This window comes from Pseudopodoces humilis, chromosome 25, assembly GCF_049639895.1.
Source record: "Pseudopodoces humilis isolate 2021_Gansu_Grassland_sample_001 chromosome 25, ASM4963989v1, whole genome shotgun sequence".
Lineage (NCBI taxonomy): Eukaryota > Metazoa > Chordata > Aves > Passeriformes > Paridae > Pseudopodoces > Pseudopodoces humilis.
Window position 1 is genome coordinate 4,760,876 of NC_142224.1, and position 25,105 is coordinate 4,785,980.

General features: G+C 54.0%; 1 protein-coding gene across 1 annotated transcript in view; it reads left to right on the forward strand.

Moving 5' to 3' along the window:
- Positions 1 to 18,454: 18,454 nt before the first annotated feature.
- The window catches only part of NECTIN1 (nectin cell adhesion molecule 1), a 57,719-nt gene continuing 51,068 nt past the window's right edge, over positions 18,455 to 25,105 (forward strand). Inside the window, exon 1 of the mRNA XM_005528484.3 lies at positions 18,455 to 19,003. Coding sequence (XP_005528541.1) covers positions 18,922 to 19,003 — 82 coding nt within the window. The 5' untranslated portion in view covers positions 18,455 to 18,921. The remainder of the gene's footprint in view (positions 19,004 to 25,105) is intronic.

Here is a 25,105-nt window from a genome sequence, read left to right on the forward strand (position 1 = left end):
AGGCTCCCAGGGCATTTTGCCATCAGCAGCTCAGCACAGGGGAGGGGAGAAAAATTATTCCTTTTCTTTGTCCCTGGTCCTCCCAGAAATATCACAGCACTGAAAGGGATCAATGAGAATGTGCTGCTACACTTCCTTAATGCTTTATTACAGGCACCAGGGTCCTGCTAAACAGCATAATAAAATATCAATAAACAGACTATTTGCTGTAAAGGCTCCTTCTGCTGCTGCAGTTTCTCCACCTCGAGCAGGATTTCTGCAGCTCAGAACGTGTCAGGGTAGCCAGGGGCTGCTCTGGAACACAAGGAAGGATGGGAATGGGATGGATGGATGGATGGATGGATGGATGGATGGATGGATGGATGGATGGACTCACAGACACAGGGGTGTGGGTTTTCAGAGGCTGAAAGGAGAGGGAAAAAAATCACATCAACAGAGGAACGCTGATGCCCACAGAAATTGTTCTGGTTTCAGGCTCCAGCAGAAAGAGAAATCCCAAAAGGTTCATTTGAAGGCAAGACAGATGCCCCTCACTCAACAGCAATCCCAGAGAAAAAGAAACACAGCAGCTCTTTTGTTCCGCATTTGAAACTCAGATTCTGGGGACTGTAGGTATGAAGGGAATGGTGGTGAATACATGTACAGGAGTAGGAAAAAAAATATTAAAAGGCCCAAATGAATCATTGTGATGAAGCCCAGATAAAAATGGGTTTTGATGATTGATGAAAAACACCAGGATTTTTATTTTGGAAAAAAAAAAAAAAGGCTTTGACCTTCCCCCAGAGCAGGAAATCCTCTCTCCATCCTGCTCTCCTACCTGCTCCAGTTTTGATATCATCTTTCCTTTCGTGCCTGAGCAAAGCTGCTCTGCTGTGTGATGCTGCAGGTACAATACAGACCTCCCTTTTTTATTAACAGCCAGCTCTGCCCCAGCCTTTGGCTCGGCCAGGGCTCCGTGCAGCCGGAATCTCAGCCAGCCTGTGCCTGAAAAATCCCCGCTGACCACGCTCTGTCCTCCAGCTTCCCCTGGGGCTTTGGCAGAGCCCCTGATAAAGATGTCTTCGGTGTGTCTGACACGGAGCTATTATGCTGTTTACAAGAGATCTGTCACAGACAAGTGCCTGCTGTACAGGAGCCATTTCCTCCCCAGGCAGGGAGCAGAGGATGTCCCAAATTAGCTCCTGAGGATGGAGACATTCCAACACCCCTCAGCCACAAACTCAGCCACGGAGCTGCGTCCTGTAGCGAGTTTGGCTTGTGACCTGTAAATTGTCTCTCGTTTCTGCTCCCCTTCCTTCTTTGCTTGGCTTCTGTGTCTTGCAGTTTATCCAATAATTCAGCTGGAGAGAGGGCAAAATTCAGAGGGGAGGGGCAGGGGATGGTGAGGCTGAGAAATACCTGCTGGGAATGCTTTGGAAATCACCCAGAAGTGGGAATACATCATTATGGAGAGGACTGTTAACATGGAACGAGCAGACAGGAGCCTGATGGAGCGGCTGCAGTGCCAGCTTGCAGGTCTGTGGACAGAGCCCAGGAACTTTGGATGCCCAGATTCCCACAGAAGCCTTTCCCTGCTCCCTTCATTCCAGGGGAGCAGCTATCCTGCAGGAATTCGGGTGTCTCTGTCAGAGCGCAGCAGAGCAGAGCGAGGTGCACACTGAAGGGGCTGGGGGAGGCCCAGAGTGGCGAAGGGTTAATTTCTCTAATCATAAATTCAGCCTCCCGTAAATTCAATTCCGTGATGCTGCGCCTGTGACGTCAGTAAATCACAGCCATAAAGCAGGGGAGGCAGGAGCAGCGTGTGCAGGGAATGTCAATGCCTGGGGGAGGCAGGGCCATCCTCACCCCGGGGGCTGCAGGGTGCCCTGGATCCCACCCAGGGAAGGATCTCCTTGGAAGTGGACTCGGGGAATGGGTTCAGTGCAGGATACCCTGCATCTCCTGCAGGTCTCTCTCTCTCTTTCTCTCTATGAAAGCTGATGTTCCTCTTGTTTTCCTGACCAGGTTTTCCCCAGAAGAAGAGCACTGGACAGCTGCTGTACCTGGGTGTGGAGCTGTGCAAACGCTGGTGGGTCCTCCCTGCTCCTAAAAGGGCATTTCCTGACACTCCCACTGAAGGTGCCCCATCTCCATATGCTCCAAAATCCCTCCAGAACCCAATACATTCCAACCTCCCTCCTGCAGGTGGGAAAGGACTGCAGGTTCCTAAAATCTGTGCCATTCCCACAGCCAGTGGGAGCTCTGCCTCTCCCTGTGCACTGAACACTCCCTGCTCTGCTCCCAGCTCACCCTGCACGGCTCTGCCCAAACCATTGCTCCTCCACAGGCACATCCCAACCAGCTTCTCCAGCCAGGTGACCTTCTCCAGGGCCACCTCCCGGTGGCCAGGGCGCTGCCAGGCCATCACATGTGTGGCTCTTGGCGGCACAACGTGACGCTGACCTGAGCTCGCCTCCCGCGCCCGCTGCTCTGCTGAGCTGAGGCCAAGCCAGCAGCGCCTTCTGACAGCCCCAGGGGAGCCCTGACAGCTGGGAGAGCCTATCCTGCCCTCTGTGCCCACAGCACCCCCTCTCTGGGTGCCCACTTTGGGGTGTGACCCCTGTGCGGGGCCGTGCTGCTCCCCTGTCCCCACCCTGGGTGGCTTCGTAGTCCCCTGAGCCATGGCTGCGCCTCGGCCCCGCTGAAAGTGAAGCTAATGCTGTGTGACATCGCACTCCCAGCACATCACACACCCCAGACAGCACCAGCTGAGGCTGCTCCCTGCTTCCCAGCCTGGAAACTTCCAGCACCAGACACCTTTGTCTCCCTGCAAAGAGCGATTCCCGCGGTGGAGGGGTTTTGTGAGGCAGCTGAAATCAGCCTGTCACAGACATCACCGCCTGCTCTTCCCCCCCAGAGCAGGGTGACTAACACAGCTGCAGATGGGGTCACAGCCTGCTCCCTGCTCTGATCCAGCCAAACCAGGAGTGGCAGTGTTAGAGGAGATTCAGGACTGCCAGGAGCACACAGTCTCCACTGCTTCCCCCTTGGCTGTGCATGGCAAAAGCCATCAATAAGGTCTGTGAGCGAGGGAGCCGGGTAAAAGATTCTGCCCTCCCCTCCTGCTTCCGTAGAAAAACTCATTTCAGCCCTGCAGGCTTCCTTCAGCTGTCTCTGTGCCTCCTCTGTGCACAGAAACACGGAGCCACGGCCAGGCAGGGGCCGTTTCTATTTGCAGCCATCCCTGCGCTGCAGCCACTCAATGATAAAATGCACCTCACCCAGAAACAAGGAGCAGCTCCTAAAAAATCCCTCCCCGCCCTCCACCTCCAAAGCAGGCTCCCTGTCTGATTGACAGCTTGGGAAAGTTCCTAATTATGTCCCCTGGACACTTTGGAGGCGACCCACCCCAGAGCGGGATTTGATGGCTCAGCGGCTGGATGGCCTCGTTTGTACTGATTTATATTACAGAGCCAGCTCCAGCCTCATCAGCCTGGCCTGACCTAGATTTTCCTCTTGCATAGGTCAATAAAAACACAGCAAATAGAGCTAATCAGACACTGAGGATGCACAGTTAATCTAGGCTGGCCCAAAGTTAACAGGAGTGCTGCAAACTCTGCTGTCAGAGAAAGGAGAGGATAAATCTTTCCCTAAACAGTCAAAGGGAATTGTAAAAAGAACACGCTGTTTCCAGGACAGATAATTCATGAGGGGTTGGGTTTTTTCTCTCTCTCAGCTTGATTCCCTCTTGGTCTGTCTGCCTCTGGTGGATGCTGCACGAGCCTCCTTCCCCGTCGGTCCCTTCTCCACTCCGAGTTTATAAGCAATCACCAAAAGGGCATGAAGTCAGACAAGAAGCAAATGAAAAAAAAAAATGTGTGCAGCTGGCTTTGGAGCGTCCAAATAAACCCTGGGTAAATGCCAGGCTGCCTTAGTCACCGCATGGAGCGGGATGAGGACGACCTCCCTTCAACCGTGCGGGAGCGGAGCTGTGGCCGTGGATGTGCTTTGTGCCATGGGCCCGGGCAGGGACACAGCCACCCCTCCTCAGAGGTGACGTCTGTGCTCAGACAGCCCCGTCACCACGTGTGTCACCCGCCCTGTGGGGTGTGCAGGGAGCCAGCAGGGACCCCTGGCTGTGCTTGAACTCCGTGTCCCTCTGTGATCCCGCTGGGAAATGTTCTCAGCGTGGATGGATTTCCCTGGGTTGTCACACTCCAGCATCCTCACAGCTGGCCCATGCACTCCTCTTCTGGAAATAACAGGGATGTGTTACCCAGGCCATGGCAATAACAGGGATGTGTTACCCAGGCCATATAACACAAATAAAATGCACCCAGCACACCCCTATACAATAACACAGTCTACAACCTCCTGAAAGGCTCTTCCTGAACATTTCTAGCACTTTTCCCTCCCCAAAGCAGCCAAAATTTACCACTAACCATAGACCACACCTGTCGAGGTGCTCCAGCCTTTTTCCTCTGGGGTTTAAATGCCAGCTTGGCTTTTATCCCTCTTTTCTCCTTCCTCTTTTTCATGCCTGGAGTGAAGGAGCCCAGCCTGGAGTGACAACTTAACGAGGGCATCTCTCCTCAGTGTGCTGATGTCACCCTCACCTGCTGATGATCACCAGTGACAGTGGAACCTCACAGAGTTCAGGGCTGGCTCAGCCTAGGGCTGAGGTCAAGTGCACATTTTCCAGGGGAAAATTAATATTTGCTTTCTCCTCGCGGAGCGGGCAGGAGCTGGTGCCTTTCCCAGGGAATGTTCCCTCCCAGGGAGAGCCCAGCCTCCTTCCTGCAGCCATCGCTGCCATCCCCACCCAGGCACTGCGGCTGCAGAGCTGCAGGCGCTTGGAAGCAGCCTCAGAAGGGCAGGCAACGGGGCCAAGGTCACCCGAGCCACGCTGGCACTCCAGCGACAGCAGTCAGTGGCACTCCCAGGAGAATCAAAGCTGGCACCGACACGCCAGCAGTGATGAGGTCTCCACTTCTGGACAGAGCTGTGATGCTCAAACTGACCTCAAACCACCCTGGGAGAGAACATCGATCCCTGCAGGCACTGAGCAGCTGAGTCCCCGAAAAGGAAACTGCATGGGGGGGAGAGACAGGGGGAAGAGCTGGGCTGGGGTGGGCAGAGGCTGAGCTGGCCCTCGAGGGACTGTGGGGCAGTGTGGCTGGATCTGAGGCAGTCACAGGCGAGCACAGGGCACAGCAGAGAGGGGTAAAAGGCTCAGCTGCACATTCCCTGAGCCTGGACTCTTGGGGACTGAGCCATGTGCCGTGGGGACAGCCCGGACCTGCCACCACGGCTTCAGGGCAGGAGCAGCAGCTCCGCCCGCCCGTGCCCTCCCTCCGGAGATGCTCCCGTGTTTGAGGAAAGGGAAAAAGCAGCAGCCAAAAGCTCTTCCCGGGAAATCAGCCCCGAGAGAAGGCTGGGATGGTGGTGCTGCACTGCATCCACGTCTTACTGTGCCGTTGCCAGGGCAGGGGGAAGGAGCAGGAGATGAATGCACAGAAATATTCGTGTGTGTGTGTAGGAGCTCCCACCAGTCTTGCTGCAACACGTGAGGGAATTTCCATGTAGGATCCAGGGAAACTGCAGCTCTGAGACATGGCCCTTGGCTTCTTTAGAAGAGTGGGGCACTCTCAGAGTCCCAGACTCCGGGAGGGAGTTGTGCAATCCCAGCTGCGTGCAGGGACACAGCTTTTTCCAAAGAACTGTTTATTCAAATGATTACAGCGCTTAATCTCAGCTTGGTAAGGCGAGGTTTATCAGCAAGGCTGTGCTCCTAAACCAGCTGACGAGTGGGATATGCCCGTGCAGAAAAGCTACAGTGGAGCAGTGTTTAAGGTCACTGGAGGTACCTGGAGTTTATTTTTCCCCATGGGAAAGCCACGGTGACTCCCAGAGCCGAGTGACACCACCGGGCGATTCCAGCACTCACGAGAGACCTGCTCTGCTCCCCTGCCCCGGGGAAAACCTGCTCGGGGTGGCCTCCAGCGAGGAATCAGCGTTCGCAGAGCCCGCTCCTCCCGCTGCCTGCTGGCGCTCCCCACATCCCCGCTCCGCAGCGCCGTCCCCGCGTCTCGGGCGCCGGAGCATCAGCGTAATGTGATGTGACACCTTCCCCCACACTTTGTTATAAATATCGTGTTTCACTGTAACTGTGTCTGACACCCCCTTGGAGGCATTTTCTCATGCTCGCAGCCGGGGTGCGGGCACGTGCGGAGCGGCCCCGGGGAGCGGCGGGGATGCGGTGCCCGCCATCCATCCCCTGCCCGTCCCCACCATCCATCCATCCATCCCCTCCCTGTGCCCCCCATCCATCCATCCCTGTGCCCACCATCCATCCATCCATCCATCCATCCATCCATCCATCCATCCCCTGCCCATGCCCACCATCCACCCATTCCCTCCCTGTCCCAACCATCCATCCCCTGCCCACCATCCCCTCCTGAGCCCAGCACCAGCTGCCGGTATCGGTGGCACCAGGCTGGGATGTACAGGCTGATCCAGCCTGCCTGTCCAAGGACCAGCCCTGCTGGAACAGGGATTTCTCCCGTTCTCCTTTCCCGAGCAGAGCTCAGAGCTCCCTGGACCGATGGCTGATGTTCATTTCTGAATTGCCCCCGTGCCCCCCAGCTCCGGGCACCCCTGGGCAGCCACACGTGCTGTAGTTAGAGGAAATGCCACTAGATGTCTGTCAGGGTCCTGCGCATCGCCTGCTGCAGACAGCCTGGCAAACGGGGGGACAGGCACGGGGGTACGAGCTGTGCCCGTGTCGGTATCAATGTCCCAGACAGGATTCCTGAGATTTTTTTGGAGGGAGAATCCTCGGTTTGCCATTTCACAAGCACTAGGGATGGGTTGGGTTTGACAGGAGCTTGAAGATCATTTTGTTCCACCCCTGCCATGGGCAGGGACACCTTCCACTGTCCCAGGTTGCTCCAAGCCCTGTCCAGCCTGGATCTGAACACCTCCAGGGCATCCAGGACTTCTCTAGGCTTTCATTTCCTTCTAAAAGAACAGAACCTATCCATTCCCTCTCCTCCCTGCAAGGCACAGCAATCCCATTGGGATGCCATGGCTCTGCTCCTGGAATTGCCCACGGCTCTGGGAGCAGAGGCCAAGCCTTGGATGTGCTGCCCAAAAACCATCACTGAGGCTCCTTCCAGCCAGAGGGCAGCTGCGGCTTTATGGCTTCACCCCTTGGGTATCTCTCTGCAGCAGATGCAGGGAAATTACCAGCACTGCTGTGAGGCAATTACTGCTCGAGCTGCTTGAGAAATGCCAGTTCTTTTTCAGAGGAAATTTGGGATGGAAATCATCTCTTTTTGTGTTTTGGGGAATTTGAGCTTCTTTGGCGCTTAAAAGAAAAGGATGGCAAACGTGTTTTTCTTAATACTGTTGATGTAAAAACATATTAAGGAAGCACAAGGATAAAAAGAGTTTATTTTTGGACATAAACGAGAGAATTTTACATATTTTACTATATCCTTTTTTTAATATACAACAAAAAAAAATATGTTTTTTCTATTATAAAGGTATTTATCTTGCTCTGTAATAGAGGTTGAATAAAATACTAACCAGCTTTAGGTCCAGGTCTCTCCTGCAGAGGTCAGGATAGCACAGGAGCCTCTGCATTCAAGGCTGTCCCTCCCCATGGCTGCACAGTCCAACTCCAGACCAAAGGAATTGTGACAGTAATGGAGCAGAAAAGCAAATTTCTTTCCCTTTTGCTTCACAGCTGACATCCCAGTATGGGACCAAAGAGGAAACCCTGCTAAAACCTCCCAGAGAGGAGCTGGCTGAGTGCTGGCTGGGAGAAAAAGGCAAAAGGCAGTTAAAAAGAAATGGAGAGGACAGAAGGGAGAGACAGGGAGAGATTCTTCGTTCCCAAGATTCGGTGATGTAAGGAGCACAAAGCATCTGGAAAGGCTCAGAAGTTGTGTCTGAAAAGCTCCCCTGGCTGATGTGTCAAGGAGCTTCCAATCGCCTTTCAAAAGCTCCCCTTCCCTCCGCTGCCTTTGTAATGGGTGACTGTTTCTAATTATCTGTAAATGTTAAATGTTCTCTAATTCAATCAGAACAACTTGTTCACAGATGGCAAAGCCTTCATCTGCTCGGCTTTCCACGGAGTCTCTGCCTCAAGAGCCATTGATGTCTCTTCCTTCCCGGAGAGGCTGGCTGGGGACAGGCAGGAGAGGGAAGGAGCGTTCAGGGTACAGGAACAACTCCAGGTCTTTCCCTTCTCCCTGGCCACACCATCCTCTGCTCCTGTGTGACCCATCCTCCCTCCCGGGCGGGGAACTGCAGCCAGGCTGGCAGAGGAAAGGTTTGGGATGAGGGATGAGGGATGAGGGATGAGGGATGAGGGATGAAGGATGAGGGATGAGAGGGATGAAGGATTCCTCCTCTCCCTGCTGCCGTGGTGCTGCTGGTCTCGTCCCCACCCTGCCACAGATGCCCTGGGTGTTATCCTGGATCCTGGCAGTTATGTCACAGGCTGGCACTTCCCCTCCCCGCTGCTGTCACCTCCATCCATCTCCTGTCACACCTGTGCCCCACTGATGCCGATCCCGCCGGACTCCGCGTTTCTCCTCTCGTTTTCTGCCGCCGAGTGGCACATGCCAACGCTCTGTCCCTTCTCCTTCCCTGTTCCTGGCACATCCATCCCCCTTGGCCACAGTGCCTGTCCTTGCTGCTGTCCAGGTTTGATGGTTAGGGCAGAAAACCCTGCCCAACGCCCAGGAACGGCTGTGACAGGGATCCTAAATCAGGCGTCCCCACTCATGACACTAAAATTGGTGATTTACGCCAGGGGCGCGGGGACGAAGGAGGGGGCGGCGAGGTTTTCTCCTCAGACCCAAGGGAAACTCTTTGCTGCTGATTCCTAATGATTTATTGAAGCATCTACTCTTCCTCTCAGGCCCAGAAAAGGGTCTCGCCTTTGATCAACCAGTGACTCACCATCTGCAGCCGAGGTGATTTACGACAAGCACGAGCTATTTCTGTGCATGGAAGGGGAGAAAAATAGGGCTCCTCAGCAGCGGGAGGGTGGGGAGGATGGAAAACAAGCTGCCCACGGGATGTGAGGCTGGCGGGGCTGCTCCGCCCGGCTCCCCACGGCAAAGGTGCTGCTGGAAGGGGCGGTGAGGGGGAGACTCTGACTCAGTCTCACACAGATGGCTCCACGCCAGGATGGGAATAGAACAGCTCTGGTGATGCTCTGTGTGTCAGATCCAGGGCTGGAGAGGAGCTCTGTCACCCGTGGGGCGCAGGCCCAGCATCGACAGACGCTGCTGAGCACAAATCCTGAGCATCACTCCAGGCCTGAACCTGCTCTTTTCCATGCCTGTCTTTCCCTCCCTCATGGTGCAGCCACAGTCTAATCACTTCCAGATTAGTATTTTCTGGAAGAGTTTTTCCTTTGAAGATACAAAATTTAAATCCTTAAAGACCCTTATACTTTTTCCATGGCAGCACTAAAAGCCGGAGCATCACCTCCACCAACTCCCTGACTCAAATTTCCTTTATTTTTTAGCTAAAAGACAACCCCCCTTTCCAGGGAAAGAAGATGTCTGGTTGCTCAGGGTGTCAGCAGATTCACAGCTAACATTCAGCCACTGTGCAGAGCCACTGCTCCACCTCCTCCAACAACTGGCTAAGGAGAAGCAAAGTCATTAAAGTGTGTGTTATATTGGCTGGAAAAATCCTTGGGAAGGAGCTCCACACAGAGCCCCAGTGGGCTCGGCTGCTCAGGAGCAGTGATTAGGGAGAGTTTGTTAATGAAGCAGATTTTAGTGACTGAAGGCGAGTGGAGGGAGAGGAGAGGGAGCAGAGTGTTCAGTGCTCTCCTGTGGGCCTGCTGCAGCTGATCTTCGGTGGCCATAAACCAGCCCAGCTCTCCCGGCTTTTATCAGCTGAGGATGTGCCCCAGGGCACGTGGGAATCCCTGAAGTCCTCAGCACCATCCCACCCTCCCAGAGCTGCTCAGCTCTGCCCACTGCAGATCCCAAAGCCCTTTGCAGGCATCCAAAGCTGCTTCAGAGCAAGAAAGGTTTTGCTGACTTTTCCAAACTTGCCTTTTTTCCCTGCAATCCCTTTAAATGAGGGGGATCTCCCTGAGGCAGAGGGACCCTGAGTGAAGCCCAGCCAGCCGTGCTGTTCTGATCTCGCTGTAATGAAAATCAGCATCACGCTGCGGATACCGACGGAACATGACCAATTTACTCTGTCTGGGGCTCTGTTCCCAGCTCCCTGGGCCGTGTTTTGCCCTGTGGGAGAGATGAAAGGCTGGATCAGTGCTCTTAAAAGACCCAACACCGTTTTTTGCTGGTGTTTATAGGAGGTTTGCACCCAAAATGCACCAAAAATATGGGTTTTGTTCCCTATTCCCTTTTCTAACCCTCCCCCATCACATTCTTTTCCCGTTGTGCAATCTGTTGGCACAACGACACAGGGAATTCCCACTTCCTGCAGCAGATTCCCAGATTTTCAGGTATGATTTTCTCCTTTTTTTCCCTTCAATGATGGGCAACAGGAAAGAGACTTGATGGGGAGTTTGTTAACCCATAAGCCCAGGACAAGCCCTTCCCCCAGAATAACTCCCATCAGGTGATGAGAAACATTCCAAACTCTTCAGAGCACTTCCCAGGGGATCCAGGCCCCCATGGCTTTCTGGAAGTGCCAGCCTTTATCTCCTGCCTTATCCATATCTAATCTCCCTGCCCGTGCTGCATCAGCTGTGACAAGAGGAAATGAGATTTGCTGGGCTGTGTGGTTTGGGAGAGACATCTCTCCTCCACAGAGGGGGAAGCTGGGACACCCAAAGTTTCTGGAAAAGTCATGTGAGGAGCTCTCCTGGAGCCAGGCAGTGCAGAAGCAGCAGACAGAGATTGCAATCAGATCCTGAGCAGCCCTTCCCCTTGTCCTTCAGGCACCGCAGCCTCAGTTTGCCAGCTCCTAAATCCCCGCAGTTAGCAGCGAAAATGAGGTGTTTCCCCAGCTATTCTTCATCAATCACTGCCCACCCAGCCCTGCTCATCCCGAGGATAAAGCCCATTTAGCCAAGCCCCTTCCCATCCAGCCCTTCATCACCAGGGATCGATATCCTATATCGGCAAAGCAGGGCCCAGCCATTAACGAGTTCATTTTCCATCACTTAGATGCAGATGGATTCCCCCAGGAACCCCGGGGTCACCAAAGTTTCATTAACAGAGGCTGTAAAAGTATTTAAATACATTTAAAAGAATCACTTGACAAATGGAGTGAGCCCACAGCCCTGCTCCTCTCAGGTTATCTTGAAAGAGAAAAGAGACTTTTGCTGCCCACAGAAGGACAAAAAACCCTTAACAGCTTGTCCCTGCCATTATCCATCTCCAACACTTCACCTCCACAGAGCTCCAAATTCCCCATAATGCTCCAGATGGAAACCAGTTACTCATTTATCCCAGCTCTGGCTTAAATAACTGAAAGGTTTTTGGCCTCCAAACTTCCCATGTTTGGTGGTAAACTGAGGCAGGAGATGAGGAAGGCTCAAGCTCAGATCTGGAGAGGTAGGACAGATACCACAGACAGGCATTGGGAGATCTGAATTCTTGTCTCAATTGCTTGTATCAGGGTAAAATTTTTATTGTAACCAAGCCAAACCTAGCCTCGAACACAGAAAATTCCAGGGGAAAACAGGTGTCAAAAATACTGGCTGAACTCAGGGGTCTCTTTCTGTGGCTGAAAGTTTTCTCCTTGACACAAATCTGTAGAAAACATTGAATTTCACCACTACCAAACTCTGTGTAGGTGCTGGCTTAGCTGTCTCCCAATGAGAATGGGATTTGGAACCCAGAAACGTCACTGAATCCCCACCAAAACCCCCTGGAAACGCATCCCTGCAGACAGTTTCCACTGTGAGCTCATTTTGTGTCAGAGAGCTGGAGCCACGCATTTGAAAAATTTGCAAACAGAAATTTAATGTGACATTTTTTTGTCCCCGCTCGGGAAGAGATGACTCATTAAGTCACTTTACAGCTCTTAGTGGGTGCCCAGGGTGGCAGGGGCTCATGGCACATGGAAATAGAGCCACACTTAGGAGGGAGGGCAAATAAATTTGGCTCCCCAAAATCCAAAGCCTGTGTGAATCCTTCTTCCTCATGGGAAGGCTCTAAAGTACCATTGATACACTGATTTTTTTTCCCCAGTATTTTTTTTTTTCCATCACAAATAAACCCAAACAGAAAACAGGAGTAAGGAGCAGAGCCTGTTGGCTGCTGGAAAGTTTGGGGAGTGCTCATCCTCACTGCCAGGCCAGAAGCTCTCCCAGGGAGATGGGCAGAGCCACCCAGAGCCTTTGGAAAGGTCTCAGGATTTCCTAGGTGACCTCCTCCCTCCAGCATCTGCAGAAGAAAGCAGAAACTCACAGATGGAGGAGAACAATCCTCCCACAATGAGCCAGGAGGAGGGACCTGGCCTGTGAGGAGAGGTTTGTCCTCTGGGACAGAGCAGTCACCTCCTTCCACTGCCCCCTCTGCAGTCACTCCAGGCTGACAGAAACATTCCCCTTGGAGTCTCTCCAAATTCCCATTGATAACTCCTCAGACCGCAGCAAAATCCCCCTGAATAGACATCAGGCAGGGCCAGTTGGCATTCACAAAACAGGCTGGGAGGGGGATTACTCTGGGCTCACACTGCATTGTTCCAAATAAAACCCCTTCCCTTCCTGGGTGGAGGAGGAACATGCACAGGAAACCTCCCCACAGGAGATCCATGGATGCAGACAAGGTAAACTCAGCCTTTAGCACTCTGCTTATCAAGAATTAAAGCTGACAACCTCGGGGATGATAAATCAGCATCTCTGGGATGTGCTGATTCCTGTGTCCCATCTGGCCCGGTGGATGGGGACAGAGGCTCCTGGTTCTTTGGGACAGCCAGACATTAACAACACAGCTGGAAGAAAGGAAGATAAAAGATAATCTTTGCTGGATGTGCCTCAGAAACAATGGCAAGGACTGAGTGGGGCAGTCCCTCCCTGTCACTGGGGCTGCCCCTTGCTCACAGCAGCGATTGTGCTCAACTCACTCCAGGATTACACCAAAATTCCCATGTCTGGCATGGATTTGCTAAAGTTAATGCATTGGAGTTGCTGCAGGATTACACCTGGTCCAACACCAAGGTCTCCAGAGGGTGACAGTGGCTTTACCCTGTGCCCCTCACGTGTGGGGTGGCTGCAGGAGCACAGCTCGCCGATCACAGCAGCTCTGCTGCCACAGCATCAAATTCACCCTCTGGTGCCACTGCCACACCAGCCTGCAAAACCTCCCTGTGTGACCCAGAGATCAGGCCCCAGAACAGCTTATGCAGGAAGAGAAGCCTATTTGTCCAACCACTAAAAGCAAAAGGCTTATTTCCACTTGTAAATTTGCAGCAAGTCCTGATCCCGATTCAAATCCAAAGCAGAGCGTGTCAGTGAATTTCCAGGGCAGAAGAAATCCTCTCTGTGAGTTCTCCCTCATGGATGGCTGCAGCTCCTAACACCCCCCGTCAGGAGGCTGCTCCCAGATTTGGTTTGGGACTCTTGTCCTGCCTTACTTGCCTGGGCACTGCCAAGGCCCTGGGGACAGCAGGGCCCAGTGCTGTTCAATAATAAATGCTATTTTCTAATACAGTAACTGCTTCCTCCAAACGAGCTGTGTCCGTGCCTCGGTTCAGATCTTGGAGCTGAGAGAGAATTCCCCTTGCTGGACCTCATCAGCAATGCCCTTTGAAGTGTTTCTGCTGATTTCATTCTTTATTTCTCCTCTGGTTTCCCTTTCCCTGTGCCACAGGGTCCCTGTGGATGCTGTGCCTCATCTGCTGCCTGGCTCTGGCCCTCCATGGACACACACACACCATCCCCAGTGCTTTGTGTGCATGTAAGAGAGACCTTTTAATCCCTTCTTCCATATCAGCTCCTTCTGGGAAGACAGCAGCTCCTTCTCTGCGACATTTCATAGCTTTGATGAAGGAGCTATTCTCTGCTGATGGGAACAAGCTGACACAGAGCCCGCACAAAGCACTGAAGTGCCCAGCACTGCTGGCCAAACCTCAGGCCAGTGCTCTGAGCAGGCTATGGTTGGTGCTTGCATCACTCTTATCCATGCAAGACCCCAAATTCCAGCCCAAATTCCTCCCCAGCCTGTGAAAGCCACTCACTCCAGCCCTTGTAGGGCATTTGCAAACCGTGGGTCCCCCCAAGCCCACCAGCCTTGCAATTCCAGCTGCTTTCCACTGGAAATCCATAGCAGAACTCACCCTGCTTCCTGCAAGGCTGGGATTCCTAATCTCCCTTCTTCTTTTCTCCGTGTATAATGAGGATTACGGTTTAATTCCTGCCTCACAAGGGGGTGCTGTGGGGATGGCCAGGGTTAAGGCACTCACTCACTCCACAGCCAGGCTCTTACAAACCCTTCAGAAGAGGGGCTCGGAAAAAAACTCCCACTGCTGTTTGCAGCCTGCTCGCAGCTCCCATCAGCTCCCATTAACTGGGAGGCAATTTTCTCCCCAGTTCAGACTTAATTCCTCCTCTAACCGCTGGCCCTATCCAGGGAACAGCGGGGCAGGAACGACTATCAGCGCTGAATTGCCTTTTAAAATAGGACTGTGCACGGAGGTCTGAGGGAGTGTGAGCTGCCTGTGAGGTGCATGTGGGGTGTGTATATATGAGTTCATGTAGGAGGCTGGATCAGGAGAGCTCAGAAGTGAAGCCAAGCACGGAACCAGCTCAGGAAGTCCTTTGCACCTCTGTTCCCCCAGTGCTGGCTGCGCTGCAGACGCATTATATGTGTTTACAGATGAAAAAGCAAAAATAAAACCGATGCCGGCTTTAAAATTCCATCGAGCGCAGCCTTCTGCACTGATTCCAAATGTTTATAAACACAGGAGTTAATGTAATCAGCACTGCAGCAAATACACACCAGGTACACGGCAGAGACAGGAGTGTCAAACGCGCTCCCAGCTCGGAGTGACAGCTCTCTGCTGTGGGCTCTGCAGCAAACAAAAGCAGCTGAAAAACCCCACCGAGGAATGCTTTAAAAAGCAATCCCTTCCCCCTTCCTCCTCCCCTCCTTCCAAGACTTTCTGGTGGTTATAACTGTAAAAATCTCAGAGAAGGTGTCCATCCCACTGAGCCTTTCAAGTGGCAGGGAGCCACCGGGAAGAGGCCACTGCTTGGGAAGACCCTGGGAGAACTCCTGGCTCCCCTGAGGATCATCCATCAGCCCAACCCCGGTTTTGTGCTCACTCCACAGCAAACAGGAGCCACTTTAGAAAGCTTTGGACAAGCCTGACTCCAGGAGCTGTTCCACCCTGGGGAAGGATGTGCATCAGCTCACCAGGGAAGATCCCATCCAGAGGAGTTGTGCCAGTGCAGAACCCTCACCAACCCCTCATCCAAAGGAGTTGTGTCCCCACCAACCCCATCCCAACCCCATCCCAACCCCATCCCAACGACCACGTTTTCCAGTGGGAAGGGTTTGGGGAGGTCCCATTCCAGCAGGTTGCTGAGGAGACGTTACCTCACATGGCAGCATCAGCAGAAAACCCCGGGGCTGGCAGAGCAGCCAAAATGCTGGGAGGACAAAACACTGTGAGCCTGTTGTTTTATTTCTTTATTTCTTTTTTTTTTTTTTTTCCAGCCAAATGTTGTTTCATGCTCTAATGGCAATTTTCAAGAGCAATATTGGCGTGACAACTTATGTAAGTGTGGGCCAAGTTCCTACACCACTTCCAGTGTCTGTACCTAAACCAGATTTCACAGGGGTGCACAGGAAAGGCTTTGGATCTCTGTTTTGGTGGTTACTTACCACCTAAAATGAGACTTTTATCACCCCTAAAACCCAAGAGAGGGTAAATATTGCAGTATTAGAAATTATTTTCCTTGGAGAAGGTGGGATTCCTCACAGCCCAGTCCTATCTGAGGCAGCAGGTGGGTTGTTTTTTCTCTCTCTTTGTTTCTACTGGAACACATTTATAGATTCATGGAAGGGATTTCTGAGTCTCACTGTGGTTCATGTGTTCCTGCAGTAGGAACCTTGAAATCCTCTGTCTTTTCATTGTAGGCATCACTGTCAGGGCTCCTTCTCCACGCCTCTGGCTGGTATGAGTTTTAGGAACCCACTGTTGTGTGGGGTAGAACAAGGGAGTAAAAAAATGGGCTCAACCAGCTGATCTAGCAAAACAGAAGGCAGCTCCTCCAGCCCCTCAGAGGACAGGGACACAGAGACCTCCCCAAATTAAAAACAAAATACAAATGATGCAATTAAATGTGTTACATATTATGATCTTCCCTCCCCTAGAAATAACAAAAAACTGCCAAACCAAAGCATTCTGCTCCTGCCTCTCCTGCTCATGCACAAGTCCCCCTTGGGCTTCACGGAAATTTTGGACTCACAAAATGCTGCAGAACAGGGGCCCCATGGCACTGTGTAATAAATCTTAGAAGTTAACAGCCAGAACTGTGCCAAATGTGATGGGTTTTGCTTTGTGCAGGATCATGAAAATAATACATTCTGGCTCAGTAAGTCAGGCCTGATGCACCAGGGCTAATGGTCCACTGCTGCTGCTGCTGCTGCTGCTAAATGGATTTACATTTTTGTCTCACATGGTTGAGGTCTGTGATTTCAGAGGCCAAGGCCCCAAGGCTCTATCAAAACTCCCCAGATTCTTGAAGGGAAATGTGAATTTTCCCCCAGGCTGAAACGCCACCTGAAAGGCAGGAAGGTGAAAGGAGGAGTGTTGAGGTGTGGCTGCCCCACAGATCTCAGGGACATCAGCTCGGGTGCAGTGACAACAGAATAAATGGGAGGAAGGGGAAGGTAACACTGGGAATAATGTAAGCTGGAGCATTGTTATTGTGGGGAACTCCATGGTAACTCAGAGAGACCTGCCCAGGGGAACAATGTCTCATTGGAGGTATCTCTTTAATGGACTTGGGAAAGGAAATAATGAGATTTTATGGATTAAAACTGAAATTAGATAGATGAATACTCCACGGGCAGGAAAACCAACCAGCAACAAGGGTGCTGGGAACTCCCCACAGCCTGCCTGTCCACAAGGATGGGGGGTTGCACTCCTCAGCTCAGGTCTGCAGCTTTAGAGAAGGGGCAGGAGGCAGAAATCATCAGTTCAGCAGCCTCAGCTCCACAGGCAGGATGTCCAAAGGAATCCCAGTGGCCCTACAGTCTGCGAATCTATTAACTAAACCTCATTACTACGTAATAACTTTTGTTATTTCGGAACAAACCTTGTATCTGGCTAATCCGCTTTGTTATAGAGCTGCCCATCCTTCCCTTGAACAGGAATTAACTTCTAAAGGAATTAAAAGGAGGAGGAGATTGCTGAAGGGGTCCTTAGGGGTATCTTTTTATAGCTGCTGGCTGCCCCCCCTTTCCCTTTCCCACTATGTGTGGTATCCTTCCCCACTGATTCCGTCCTTTTCTGCCTGCCAGGCATTGATTTGTTCCTGTGTTGTTCTAATGGAGCTTGAAATCAACATGACTTTGTTGTTGGTTGTTGTCATTGTTGTTCACATCTTTGTTTGGGGTTCAGCATCCTTGCAGAGGCCAGGGCAGCTCAGGAGCCGGCATTAGCAGGCTAAACACCTCCTTAGCGAGGGATCCACAAAGGCTGTGGCTGTGTCCACATAATAAAGGCTGCTACAAAGCGCAGCGAAACCGCTGCCCCCTCCTCCTGCGCATCAGCTCTTGTGCCAGTTCTGAATCCCCTCGCTTATCAGCGCGCACAGAGGGTGGCCAGAACAAGCTCCTTCTTTCAGCAGGCCCCAGGAAAACGCTGTGTAGCCACATCCCAGGCGTTTCGGATTGCCGCTTTAGCTTCCACGTATTTCACAACGCGCGGGGTGAAAAATATGTTCAGTCTGGGAGCCGGGGGTGTCGGGCACTGCCAGACCCGCGGTCCGGGCTCTCCGGCGTCCGAAGGGGAATTCGGGAACAGCCTCAAGTCCGCAAGCCCCGGGCGGCGAGGCGGGAGCACCTCGGCCGGCCCGCGGCGAGGAGCCCGGGGCTGCGCGGCGCGGCCGGACACGGCGAACAAAGCCCAGCTGCCGCCAGCTGCCAACATCCGGAGGGGCGGGCGGCGAGCCCGGCCACCCGTCCCGCCCTCGCCTCGCATCCCCGGGAGCCGCCGGGCGAAGGGTTAACGCTGCGCCCTCCTTCCGCCGAGCGCTGACATCACGGGCAGGCCCCGCCCGACAGTGTGTGCGGGTGTGCGTGCGCGGCCGCCGAGCCCCGCCCCGGGCACCGCACCCCGGCACCGCACCCGGGCACCCCCGCCCCGCGGCCGGCCCGGCCCCGCGCCCCCCGCCCGGCCATGGAGCGCCGCGCCCGGCCCCGCACCGGCACCGCCTGAGCGCCGCCGGGGCCCCCAGCGCAGGGCGGGCAGCGGGCGGGGGCTGCCGAGCCCCGCCGCCGGAGCCACGGCACCGCCGCAGCCCGCGGAGGGCTCTGCCTCGCCGCTCTTTATTTGTTTTGCCTCCCCTCTTTCTTTTTCGTCTGGGGTTTCTTTTGGTTGATTTTTTTTCCCCTCAAATTTTTTATTTTTTTTTTTTTTTTTTTAAATCGAATTTTTTACCCCCCTCCCTCCACCCCTTCCCTCGTCACTCGCCCGGGCTCTGCGGAAGGAAGCGCCCGCGCTGCCCCGCGGCCGGAGCGCCCCGCGCCCGCCCAGAGGGGCCCCGCGGATGAGCGGAGCTCCCCCCGGAGCCCTCCCGCCCTCCCGCCGCCTCTTTGTCCTCACGCACCTACGATCATATTTTTATTTTTTTATTTTTTGAAAAAAAAAAATATTTTTTTTTTTCAAGCAGACCTGAGCATCACCGGGGGCTGGGAGGGTGGGGGGCCCCGCGGCGCTGCCAGACCGACCCCTGCCCATCGCTCTTAAGGAACTCTCATGGCTTCACGGTTGCATACAAGTTGCCGTGCATCGTGGTGGACTATCGGAGTTTGCATCCTGGCAGCCGCGCTCCTACCAGGTGAGCCGGTCCCCGGAGGGCGCTGGGCTGGAGGCAGCCCTGGAGGGGGTGTGCGGGGGGAAAAGGGGTGCGGGGAGTGCGGGGAAGGGTGGGATCGGCGTTTTGGGGTGCGCGCCCGGGTCTGGAGCAGGTGTGGGAGCATCTGTGCGATGGTGGGAGAGAGCCGGGGCCGGTTTCAGCGTCGGCTCGGCTCGGAACAACACGCTCGTTTGTTTTGGAAGCAGCTGCAGGCAGCGGGCTCCGGAGCCCTGCGAGCTGAGGCCGTTTGTTTGATTTTTGGATCGAGCAGCGTCTAGCGAGACGCGGCAGCCAGGCTTCCCCGGAAAGGCAGCCACGAGGCTGGGCACGGAGCGCAGATGTTTCGGGAGGAGAGGTGGAGGGTTTCGGCTCTCCAGCATCCCCGAAATCCCCGCTCCTCTCCGCACACACTTCCCACGGGCTCTTTTGCGGAGGGGCTGGACCGCTCCCAGCTTTCAGCGCTTCCTTTCACTGCCTTTGAGCTTGGCTGCCTGATGGCATCTTATTCATCGCTTTGGTTCCGATCCATCCCTTGGGTTCTGATCCATCTCTGGAGCGCAGGAGATGGGCAGAGATGTGCAGCGACTGCTGCCCAGCTGGTTGGAGCCACCCGAGCGGTGGCAGAGCAGTCCGTGTGTCCCTTCCCTGGGCTGGGACCTTCCCCGGGCTCCAGCCCAGCACTGGGAAGCGGGAGGGTGACCCACTTTGGCGAGTGCCCTGCGGGGACTCATTTATTCTGCTCCAGTGCAGAACGGGTTAATGCCATCCTGGAGGGCTTTCCGGGAGTTGGAGCCGTGGAAAGGGGATCGGCAGTCTGCGTTTACAGCTTGTGAATGAACTGAGAGATGCAAACAGAGCAATGTTTTGCCTTTTTGGGGCTCGGCTGCTGGTGGCTGGGGCTGGAGCGCTGGCAGCGGGCACACGAGCGGATCCAGCCTGTGCCTGCAGCAGCGCTGGGGTCTGCGGCTGGACACAAGCTGCGGTGAAGGCAGGCTGGAATTGCGTCCGCCCCTCCGATATCGGGGCTGGGGCAGCGTCCCGGAGCAGCACCAGGCTGGCTGGGCTGTGACTCTGAGATGTGGCCGCGGTGAGCGGGGTCTGGCCCATCAGAGCAAATGGCAGGGCCCAGAGTTGCCCGGCGCTGGCAAAGACAGGGATTGATAACATCAGGACACGGGAGATCAACAGATCACAGCTGGATGGTCCGGTTAAAATGGATGAGGACAGAGATGAAATGGGAGGGAGTGGTGATCCAGAAACCAGGGAGGCTGTGAGAGGGAAAAGGTTAACTGGGCGATGAGAAAGCAGGGCTGGGTGCACCTCGGTGTTCCCAGGACAAAGGGATCTGCTGTGCATTGCAAAAAGAGGTGATGGAAGGGACAGCCTCGGGCTCCCTGTACTCCTCTGTTCTTGCAGGCAGGTGCCTGCCTGCGCTCTGGCTCCTCACAAGGAGTCTCAGAACTTTCCATGCTGTTCTTCACCCGGCCTTCCCTCCTCATCCTCCCACCGGGCAGCCCCGCGCAGGAACCCCTCCCCACAGCCAGGGGAAAGGCACCGCAGGGGCAGTAACGCTGTGGTCACCGTGTTGGCTGAACCAAAAGGACTTCGTGCTCCCCTGGGAATTGCTTTCACCAAGGAGACACGCAGTGACCCTGACACAGCCTGGCATCTCACCTTGTCCTGCCAAGAGAGACTTTTCCCCCCGCACTTCTCCTATTTTTGGCTGTTCTTAGGGCTGTGCTGCCAGCAGTCAGGCGGGCTCGTCTCCTGCCACTGCAATAGCGTGGCACTTTGTCTTGCACTGTCCCGCTGACAGCTCTGCCAGGATAAGCCAGTGGTGCATCTCGTGGTGCCTTGCCAAGCCCGGGGTACAGCCAGCTCCGCAGTGTTCCAGGAGGATAATCCTTCCCAAACCTTGGCCCTGAGCTCTGGTGCCCTGCAGCCTGTGTGGGCGAGACTCTCGGCCCGACCAGTTTAGTGGTGGATGCACCGCAGCTGCAGGAGTGTCTGATCCTGTATATTAAATATTTATTCATTCATTTATTTTGTTCATTTGGGTGCTGTGGATGGACACAGAGCTGCAGGGAAGCAGCGAGCCTTCACCAGACCCCAGGTCTGGATGCCTTCCTGAGGCAAGCAGTTCCTCGAGTTCACAATGCATTGTGCCAAAAAATCATATATTTATATAAACATATATAAAGCTGTATTTAAGCTTTGAGTACAGAGAGGCTTTCTTAACAAGGAGAGGAAACTCAGGATCCTCTGCTACAAGTGAATTAGTAGCTGTGGACTTGTTGGAAAATGTGGTTTCATACCCAACACCCAAGAAGGAGCAGAGCAGTGCCTGCTCTCTGGAAAACCTTTCATGTCCAGCTGATCAATGCCATTTCATTCTGTTCCCACCCACCTCCCCCTTCAGATGTTAGCTTTTTTTTTCTCTCTGATAAGGAAATAAAAGTTCCGCCGCTGTAAAAGCTGTAAGGAGTCTCGTATAAAAATCTGCTTTACAAATTATCTTTAATGTGAGCAGTTCAATCGTCCAGAACGGATTCAATTCATGGCTCCTGCAGCCTTCCATGCCCATCCATTTGGAACCAGGTATCAACTCGAGCTCCATTCAAGATACTGATATCAACAGGGGTTGCTGGAAAGCCGTGGGGGAAGGGGAGGAGAGATCCCAGGCAGCTGATCTGCAGAGGTTAAGAACACTTGCAGTTAAATTTATGCTTTACAAGCCTTAACAATCTGTCTGTTTATCCCCACCGTGGAGCTCCTGCAGCTTGAGATGCAGCCACACAGAGCAGAGGCATCGTCTGTGCCTGGTCCTGCCTCTGCACATCTGGGCCTCTGTTCCCAAACGCTGGCTGCAGACAAATTCCTCTCTGCTATTGCTGGGCTACCTCCTCATCTCCCAGAGGGGCCTGGGAACGCTTTGCAAAGTGCTTTGAGATGCTCCACGGGGGAGAGCTGCAGAGGTGGCTGGAGCTGCTTTGACACAGGGCTTTTCCAGCGCTGCGCTTGAAAGGAGCATTGACTGAGCCGTGGTGACCTGCGGGGCTGAGGTCAAACTTGGCTGCAGCTGGAGGGAGGGTTCATTTTGGGGAGGTACAACAGCTCTCTGGAGTGCTGGCAAGAGCCAGAGCGTGTCACTGCAGGATCTGCTCCATCTTGTACTTCCTAGATCTGCTTTAATATCTCAAAGTAACTTCCAAAATGCAAAATAGTTGCCAGAGTCTAGTTCAGCCTTTGGGTTGAGTTCTTGGTTGTTATTTTTTTCTTCCTCAGCCACCTGCCTCCTCCCAAAACTCACAAACAGCTGCATCAGGCTATTTCAGGAGGCAAAAGTGTATCTTTGGCTGATTTTTTTCTCATTAAACTTCACTTAAACCGACCGGTCGGGTTCTACCCTGGCGTGCATTGAGGAGCTGCCGAGTGTGTCAGCGTGGGTGAGGCGCCAGGCTGGGGCAGAGGCAGCTCAGCCCACGAGCAGGAGGGTGTCTGCCCCATGGCAGAGATGCTGTTTGCTCCCTGAACCGGCAGCGTTCAAGCAGGCAGGAGCTCCCAGATTCCAGGGGCACATCCAGCAGCACAGCCAATGCTTGGGATGAGCTGGAGGCCGAGGAGATGCTGGCAAAGCCTGGCACATCTCTCCTTGCATCACCCCTGCTCTGGACTGCAGCTGGGCCAGCCACAAAAGCCAAGCTTAAAGGGAGGCACCACAGGGCTCCTTTGAGCAGGGCTCACACCTCGGCTGAATCATGGAAGGAACCAGAAGAGCCGGTTGTCCCTGACCTGCTTCCCAGGCCTGGCTGCCACTGGCACCTCGTGCCCTCTGCTAGTGCCACTCGGGCTGGGGACAGCCTGGGGGGACAGCAGCAAGTGGCCACCCCGAGCCAGGGGAAGGCTCTTTCCCCTGGGGAGTTACAGAGCACTGACAGCAGACAGGGATGGGGGTGAGCACTGCAGGAAAAAGGGGTTTTAATCACAGAATCCAGGATCATTTGGATTGGAAGGCACCTTAAAGATGACCTTCCAAACCCCTGCCTTGGGCAAGGACACCTTCCACCAGACTGGTTTGCTCCAAGCCAAAAATTTTTGGAAGAGCTGGAGTTGAGCTGTGCCTGAGAGCTGCAGGGGTGAGTTGGCCAGTGCTCAGGAGGACAGCCACAGTCCTCAGGGCGGCTGAGGAAGAGTTTGAGTCTTGCAACATCCTTGCCCGAGGTGCTAGTGGCTCTTGCTCAGTCCCTTTCACAGGCCAGCCAGGCTTATCAGTGCAAAAAAGCAGAAACAAATGAGGGAGGGACAAAGAAAGGTACTCCAGTCTCACAACCCCTGGAGATCTTGCTTTTTCAAATAACGTCAGATTAAATCAGGGCAGCTCTGCTGAAGGGTGAGCTGGTGCAGGGACCCAGTTTGCATTGGAGACACCTCTTTGTGTTAATTACCAGAGCTCAGGCATCCCAGCACGGAGAATTCCGAGCTCCTGAACCCCAGAGCAGCATTTCAGGTGAAGGTTTGTTTAAGGAATGAGATGTCTCATGACACATTTCCTCCTGGCTGCTGTTAAGCCATGGATGTTCTCCCAGGTGCACATTTTCCCTGGCTTCTCCCAGTGAAGGATTAGTCCAGGCTGGACTGAGGCACATCCCAGCACACACACAGGGTTTTCAAGGGGAACCCCTTGGCTCTGTAGCAGAAGAAAATGCTCAAATGCTAAAGGGCCGCTCGTAGGAGGAAGAAGAGTTGGAGAGTTTCCCCTCTGTCACATGGAGAAATGGGAAGAGAAATTTGCTGCTCTGTGCTGTGTCCCAGCCTCCACAGGCACTTGGGGACACGTGTGGAGCTCAGTTCCTGCTGCCCACTGAGTGTTTGTCCCCATCTGAGCACCGACTGCAGCTGTTCCCACAGTCCCAGGGTGCACAAACAGCAGCTCCTGGCCATGGAGAGGGGAGACAGCTTCAGTTCCATACTGTCCCCAGCTCTGAGGGACAGGAGGGCCATGCTAGGAAGGCACAGAGGGCCTGGCCAGCGGTCTCTTGTCATGTCAGCAGCTTTGTGGGGTGCTGGGGATGGGTGGGAGGAACTGACCCAACCTGATGAACATCTCTTCTCCATTCTCCCACCACAAAGCAGTCCCTGCAGGAGGTTTATAATCCTGCCTTGACATTATTGGTGTGATGCAAGAGGGAAGCATTTCTAAGCATTATCCACCCAAATGTGCCTCTCTCTGCTGCAGGCCTGCCCTCCCTGGCTCTGAGCCAGACTAGTTGGGGGCTGGTGGACAGCACTTCAGCCTCCAGGTGTGCAGGGAGGAGAGCCCAAGAGAGGCAGGATCAGTGTGATTATCCTCCCTGGGAGTTAAAGCAAAGAAGGGGTTTTCTGTCCTCCATCCCAGCCTATTTGCCTTTCTAGCTGCAGGAAACAGCAAAGTGCTTCCATCTGCTCCCAACCATGCAGGGATGCTCCAGATGTGGTCCAGGACCTGCAAATCACATCCCTGCCTTGAAGCAGCGGCAGGCACCAGATGGACCACCTGGCTGAGAGACAGCAGGTACTCCCAAGCCTGGTTAGGCAAGAGGACTCAGCCTCCACCTCTCTTCCCAGCAGTTCTCTCCCTACCTGTAATCAGGCTGATTTTGAGACTATTTTGCTTTTCTCATGGAAGATCCATCCCTCCCTTCCCCTGTGCACACCCTCTGCACCAAGAGAAATGCTGCTTGAGCAGCTTCCCACTGACCATTTTCACAGCCCAAGGGCACGGTTTGGGGGCAGAGTTCTGGCTGTGGGCTCAGGGTCTGATGCTGATGTGTACAAGAGGCTGGTGTGACTCAGGAGCAGAGAGCTGTAATTAGAGGTTGTTGGGCTGAGTGTCCTGGCAAAGCCAAGGGTTACAAATGGTCCATGCTGGGCAGAAGTCACAGACCCAGGGCAGAGTTTAACAAGAGAAGTAAGGAGGAGAAAGGTCAGATTTTCTGTCACTTCCTGTTCCTGATTTCTGTGCAGAGCAGCTTGGCACGGGATGGTTTTGCTGCCCTGCGTGAGGAGCTGTGGCACTCAGGGCAGGAGAGAGCAGCAAGGGAGGGC